The 7,338-nt window shown below is 38.8% G+C and overlaps 1 protein-coding gene across 2 annotated transcripts in view; it reads right to left on the reverse strand.

The window, feature by feature from the left end:
• Positions 1-7,338, reverse strand: part of tasor2 (transcription activation suppressor family member 2) — a 29,593-nt gene that overhangs the window by 19,347 nt on the left and 2,908 nt on the right. For both annotated transcript variants that reach the window (XM_040026074.1, XM_040026073.1), the window contains 10 exons: positions 7,091-7,182; positions 6,867-7,004; positions 5,437-5,570; positions 5,300-5,316; positions 3,834-3,933; positions 3,631-3,725; positions 3,436-3,542; positions 3,108-3,180; positions 2,930-3,001; positions 682-2,779 (listed from right to left, as the gene is read on the reverse strand). In XM_040026074.1, coding sequence (XP_039882008.1) covers positions 1,173-2,779; positions 2,930-3,001; positions 3,108-3,180; positions 3,436-3,542; positions 3,631-3,725; positions 3,834-3,933; positions 5,300-5,316; positions 5,437-5,570; positions 6,867-7,004; positions 7,091-7,182 — 2,435 coding nt within the window. In that variant the 3' untranslated portion in view covers positions 682-1,172. The remainder of the gene's footprint in view (positions 1-681; positions 2,780-2,929; positions 3,002-3,107; positions 3,181-3,435; positions 3,543-3,630; positions 3,726-3,833; positions 3,934-5,299; positions 5,317-5,436; positions 5,571-6,866; positions 7,005-7,090; positions 7,183-7,338) is intronic.

Here is a 7,338-nt window from a genome sequence, read left to right on the forward strand (position 1 = left end):
GAAACGGCATGAAAATAAAATGTAGCACATTGAAAGCACTTGAAATATACCAGTCTATTATCATTACGAATTTGTCACCAACATATTAAGTATGCCATTGTTTAGAACAAAGGTGTTGGTTTATTTAGCCAATAATGTCAACCCTCTGGAGATTGATAGGACTAGCAAAAATGCAGCACAAGCAAAAAGGAGCAAAAGCAAACTAGCTGTTTTCACACAATTCCTCAATTAAACAAAGCACAAAGGAGGAAACATTCGCATCAGCTGCATTCTCACTACTGTGGTTTATACACTGAGGTGCCCAAGTACAATGTACAAGAGATAAAACACAAGGTGACCACTTCCTAGCTTTAAATTCCCCGTATTATTATATACAGATATCGCATTAGGCACCTGGCAGGTTAAAGATTGTTTCATGTTTCGTTACAATAAGCATTTGTGTTCTCACATGCATTTAAACTAGGTAATTGTGACAAAAGTTCAAGGTTGGTGTGTATGTGTGAAAACAGCTCACAAGTTAGCAAAGGCTTTGCAAAGTGCAGAAGTAGCATGCAGAGGACAGTTATGGGAATGACAGAGTCAGGAACGGGGTTAGTTTGTCCTGTACATGACAGAAGAGATTGCACATATCAGACAAAAAACAAGCGTTCCACACTTTATAATTACAAAAACATAACTTACATTTCTTTTTAATACATTCTGCAGAGATGCTTTGGTGCTTTTTGAGTGTTTTTATCCTGCCCCGTCTTGTAAAAATTGATGAAGCCCTATGCAAGATTTGAGGTTGCTTGTCCTGAATCATTTGTTCCTGTGTCTTTGCTGTGTCCGTCTTTTGCTTGGAGTCCTGATCCTCTGTTTTTTTCAAGTTCTCCGGTATCACTTTAGGGGTCAGGCCAAGGGCAAACGCAAACAAAGGGTCAACTGGCTGCACCTTTTGAACTTCCGTGACCACAGCATTGGTGCTTGGGGTATTTTTATCATTACATGTCAGCGCCTCAGACTCAGTGTCCGCTCCTTTGCTCTTCTTGAGACAAGGCTCAGTGTCCCGAGGAGTATTTGGAGCTGTGTCCTCTGTCACAAGATCTGTTTTCCTCTTTCCTCTTAAAAGTACTGATTTTAGTTTCCTCAACAGAAATTCACTCTTAGTTGGGCACTTTTCAGGAGAGAGGTTCTCAGAGTGTTTTTCCCTGAACTGCTTGTGACGAAACACTGTCTGTGGGTTCATTATTTGAGGAATTACTTTCTGGATTCAAAGGCAATGAACTATTACCATAATTTGACTCCCTTGAAATTTTCTTCTCAGGATTAACATCACTAACAGTGACGTTCTGAAGATCATTCCCACCCTCCACTATGTTAGCAGCCTGCATGTCTTCCACTGCTGTCTCTGGAGCAGTGCAAGACTCTGGATCCGATTTGACCGCGTCATCAGCATTCACTGGGGCATCAAGCAACATTTTTTCAGAGCACTCTTCATTTTTGTTAGACTGGAGCTTATCCTTCAAAGATTTAATTTGATCAGCAAAGTCTGTAGAGCCGTGAGGCACCAAAATCTTTCCACATTCACTGATGATTGGTTTAAGGTCCCAGCGCTCGGTTTTCCTTCTTAAAGGGCAATGCTCAGGATCTGTTTTTTTCTCTTCTGCTATGGGTAAAGCAACCATAGCTGATCTTAGTTTTCTATTTTTTGGAGATAGTTTTCCACATTTGCGCTTACGCCGTTGTAATTTCCTCCAATTTGAAGGATTACTCAGCTGTGGGTGATCTGGTATTTCCTTGGTGTGTTCATCCTTCAGACTGTTTACATCGTCATTCTCCACTGGTGTTTTGACCGTCTGTAAAGTAGACGGCACAACAGAAGCTTTAGATGCTTTTTTCAATCCCCCGGAACCTCCTGTGTGTAGTTTAAGTTTTGTTTCTGTGAAACTAGTGACCTGAGGTATATTCAAAAGCTTTTGAGTATAGCCAGTCTCATCACAGAGAGAGTTTACTTCTGCTGCTTGTAATTTTGCTCTTAGATTTAGAGTCTCATTGCTGACACTTGGTTCTGCAGAAGTGATGCTGACAATCAGCTCTGCAGGAAGGTCATCTGATGTAGGAGGAGTGAGATTATTTGCCACCACATCATCAGTTTTGTTCAGTTCACTGAGGTCACTGGATTTTTCATTGTCTTTGGAAGAAGCTCCCAGTTGCAAATCATTTGGAACCACATTATGAGGCACAAATGCTAAATCATCTTGTGCTCCGGTACTTGTTGTAACATTGTCTACAGATGTCTCAACATTTTCAGAAGATTTCAGGTCTGATAATGTGTCTTCGAACACTGTATTAACAGGGTCTGTCAACTCCTGAGGTGCCTCCTCAGGAGACGATATACAGATATAGACATCATCATCAAGATCTTCTCTCCTCCGCTCCTCTTGTCCAGCTGCAAGAATTTCTGAAGCTCTAGATACTGGCAGTTGGAAGGAGGTTGGTCTGCTCAGATATGACCTGAAGCTCTGCATTGCCCCATCAGTCCATTCAGGGGACGAGTACAGGTGGGTATCCGGCACATCATACTGAAATGGAAACATGCTGACTTCCCGAGAAGGACTTGACGCCAGACCAGGATTTATCAGTGCAGTGTAACTCTGCATATGCTGAGCCAAGACTTCACACAGTTCTTCACTTGGGTCGATGGGCGTTTTCTCAGCTTCACCCTCAGCATAGCTTAGTACAGGCAGAATCCGGAGGATTTCTGATGTCATAGAAGGGTTCTTCTGTCCAAATTTGGTATCTGTGAGAAATCAAGCCAGAATATTTGTTTAGTATCTGATCTTGTAATTAAACTGCCTTAATGGCAAATTAAGCTCTAATAAATGCTAGTTACAAAATTTAGAATGATTTAATACATTTATATTCAGTGTTTAATAAATGTTACAATGACCTCTCATTACAACTCGAGGATCTGGAAACACAAACAAGCCCTGCAGGACTTCACTTGCGCAGGACCAAGCATCTAGGGAAGAAAAGAAATTTGTGCATGATATGTAGCTTTCTAAACAAAGACAAAATGTTGTTATGCAACTGACAAAACAGTATACTTAAACCATTTTAAGTCTTACCATCATATGAGAGAAAATGGGACGAGTGCAGCAGGATAAAAAATCCACCATCTCGCAGCAAAACAACGAGAGCCTATGTGTAAATAAGTAATGGTTTTTGGGTGTTAGGTAAGTCACACTCAACCACATACTGTCAGCTGCATATAAGAGAGCCTAATATTTTATTGCACTGGAAATTTCCACCGATGAAATCATTCACAGTTTAGTCTATCAACAATAAAATAGTTTGTGAACAGTTTAGCGCTCAATTAATTGCTTTAGTTGTTTCATAAAGAGTTTGCTTGGTCCTCTGTGTTTCATATTAGATTGATAGTAAACAAAAACTCACAAGATCTTTCTCTTTGATGTCCCACAGAAGCTGAACAAGTGAGTTGGTTTCTTCTGCCTCAGTAGAAACCAACTCATACAGACTGCAGTATAAGCCATCCAGAAAGACTGAAAGACAGCAAAATGCCACATTTATTAATATGTTTACTTCCCCAAGATTTTACCTTTAAAAATAAAAAAAATAACAACAGCACACCTTCACCAGTGAAGCAGGTTTCAAAAACAGCCCTTGGTAACAGCTGTCGTAGATCTAACATCGAAATCACCCAGTCAACGTTCACCACTGGTGGTCTTCAACAGAAAAAAAAGTGAAAGCACATAAAATAGCTTAATGAAATCTAAATGTTCAAAGCCAAATAAGAATTAAATCTCCCTTTTCTATGTGCACATTGAACTTACAGCTTGGCAGGTAGTAAGGCCCCTTCTTTAGACCTCAGCCCAACATTGCATAACTGCCTGCCGATCTGAAGCTCACCTCTCCAAGGCAAGTAATGAAAAACTGAAATGATTTAATACAACAGCAAAAATGTTATGCATGAAAAAAAAAATGCATATTTTCAGTAATGATAACAAAACAACAACAAAAACACGTTCAGCTGAAAATTGCAATAAATATCTATTATGCATTTAGTCATGTATGAAAAAAATATTAAAAAAACCCAAAAAAGATACACCCTCCGTCAATTATAAGGTTTTCATAATAGAAATATTATCTAGGTTAAGTAATTAGGTTGAGGTGTTTTTCCGCCATTCTGTTGTAGATTTACTGTTGTGCTTGTAGTCATTGTCCTGTTGATTGACCTAAGCTTTAGCTGTCCGAGAATTGGCCTCACAGCTGACTCAAAAATTATAATCCTGCCACCACCATCCCTGATAATTGCTAATAAGGTATTTGTACTGAGACGCTGTGTTTGTTTTTTCATTTGATTATGGCTAAACATCTCCATTTTTATCCATGTCCCAAGGACAATGTTGCAGAAGTCTCGTAGTTTGTTCAAATGCAACTTTGCAAACCTAAGCTATGCTACCACGCTCTTTTGAAAGAGAAGAGGTTATACTGGTAACTCTTCCAAACAAGCCTCTACTTGTTTTTTTCTAATTACACTGTCACAACCTTAATAACATTTAACTTGCTATCTGAGGCCTGTAGGGTCTGCGATGTAACTCTAGCTTTTTTTTGCAGTCTCTCTGACCATTGCATTGCCTTACCTTGATGTGTATTTGCTGGAAAGATTCCACCACTGGAATGACTGCTCATTGTCTTGAATGCTTCCCACTTTTGAATAATCTTTCTTAATGTACAATTGGAAATCACCTTAAATCCCTTCCCAGAAAGATGGGAAGCAAATAATCATCATTGCTGTTATCTTCTCTGCATTATGTTAAGACACATTTAAATGTTTTTAAGGTGTTAACACCTTTTGTCCCTTTAACATCACAAGGTCTAAAGACTAGTACCCTTTCTTGTCCTAATGTCAAGACTTATGATGCGATTGCATTTAAGCTACGTCCAGATGAACAGAATCAACTTTTGGAGATTGCATTTATGCTCTAATTTATGGTCTTTTGTGAGTGTGTCTGTATACACTGGCTCTTACAGTTTTTTAAATGTTCTTATTCTGTGACCCTCCTATTTTATGTACAGCACTTTGGTCAACTCTGTTGTTTTAAATGTGCTCTTAAATAAGGTTGGTTTTCATAGGTGATTTATATGGGGATATAAATGGGGTAGGTGAACTACATAAATGTAACACATATGTAACAAAACATATTCTACAAAAACTAAACAGAACCCTAATAAAAGTGACCCTCCAGCTCCTTAAGAATCTAAATTACGTGTAATCATAATCCCAGCCTTTACTTACATAATTTTTTCTCCTCGCTGAAAAGAAGAAAAAGAAAAAAGTCAGTATGATTTTAATAATCTCACATTGCATGGAATGGTATCGGACTAGAACATAAAGATTTAAAAAACAAACATGTATATGTGATAATAAAATACCATTTCTCCTGAGGTGATGCTATTGTTGCTTTGGTATCCGTATATGAAAACAATACAATAGCAAACGGACAAGCAGCACTGGGAGATTGTGCTGTAGCATTGCTTCCACCATCTAGCAACTCATACATGTAACACTGCAAGACAGAACAAAAAAGGTACTTGAACAGCCTGGTATGCTTTCATTTTTCTTTTTGAACATGCACTTATTCATAAAAGGAAGTAACTAAGCAAGGTTAAAAAAAGAAAACAACAACAACAACAACAACAACACCACCCCACCACCGGAATGCTACAATACTAATAATAGAGGACTTGTTAAGTTGACATTTATCAATGATATACCTCAGGCAAATCAATTAGCAAATTAAACATTTTTTTGAATGTGCTCCATAACCCCCCCCCAAAAAAACCAACTCATTAAATGAATATCTATATAGATAGGGTAATGTGTAAGGAACAAAGGGATGCCACATCCTTTGATGGAAATGAAAATTATCAACCAACAGACTGCTAAATTCAAAGAAACCCCCAAAAGTGAAAAACTGATGCAACACACTCTATACATTGTATGACATGACCCCCACACCCTTGCATGCCTGACAATGTTGGGGCATGCTACTAATGAGAAGATGGGTGGTATCTTGGAGGATGTCCTCCCAGATCTTGACCAAGGCATCACTGAGCTCTTTGACGGTCTGAGGTGCAACCTGGCAGCTTTGGATCGACCGAAACAAAATGCTCCGAAATGTTGTTCTATTGGACTTAGGTCAGGCGACCCTGTGGGCCACCTAATGGTATCAATTCCTTCATCTCCAAAAACTGCCCACATACTTTTGGCACGAGGCCAGGCATTGTCCTGCACTATGGAAAATGCCAATTGGTGAGCCCAATTGGCATAGAATACCAACACTGTGAGCACAAGGCCCACTAGAGAAAATTCGGGCCTTCTTGGGATTGTGCTGGAGGAAAAAGCAAATGGTAATGGCATGTATTGATGTGCCATCCTGAAAGAGCTGGACTACTTGTGCAACTACTGTGGGATCCAAGTATCACCTCATGCTGCCAGTAGTGCCATTGACCTATCCTAACCCAAAAAAAAAAAAAAAAAAAAACAGTCAGAAAAGGGAAAAACGTCAGTGGCCTCCATGTGTAAAACCATTCCTCTTTGTGGATTGTCTCGTAGTTGCCCCTCTAGTGCACTTGTGGTTGATTTCATTAACGCCAAAGCAGCTGAAACTGATTAACAACCCAGATCAATAGTTTAATTGACTTGATGCTATATTCTGATTAAAATAGAATATATATCCTTCAGTGTGTGTGTGTGTGTGTGTGTGTGTGTGTGTGTGTGTGTGTGTGTGTGTGAGATATATATATATATATATATATATATATATATATATATATATATATATATACAGAAACTTGTTTACCTGGGTTCTCTCAAATGCAAGGAAGGAGCTGGTTTGTGCAGATACTGAAGGGAACTGTTCGGACACATGGCAGTCCAACCCCACAGTGGGTGCTGTGAAATTCTGGGTATAGTTTTCTGAAACCCTTTTAACTTTACCCTGTTAATAACAGAGAATAACAACATTTTTGTGTTTATAACAGCAGGAACAATCCTTCTAGAAACATCCATTTCTTTTTTCAGTACCTTTGTCAGCCTGATGATGGCGATGTAACCAGATTTCCCATGATACCAACGATTCAGATCCAAACAATCAGAGTACATCGATATGTAAACACCTTTAAATACACAGAAAATTTAAACTTAATATGTTTTCAGTCAAAAATAAAGACAGTGAGGTTCAATTATTTGTAATAGGACTTCATAGACAACTATCATGGTGAAGTCATAACTCTGAAGTCGCTGTCTGTCACTCCCAGAGTAATACAACCACA

Source organism: Simochromis diagramma, unplaced genomic scaffold, assembly GCF_900408965.1.
Source record: "Simochromis diagramma unplaced genomic scaffold, fSimDia1.1 OVJJ01000293.1, whole genome shotgun sequence".
In the NCBI taxonomy this organism is placed as follows: domain Eukaryota; kingdom Metazoa; phylum Chordata; class Actinopteri; order Cichliformes; family Cichlidae; genus Simochromis; species Simochromis diagramma.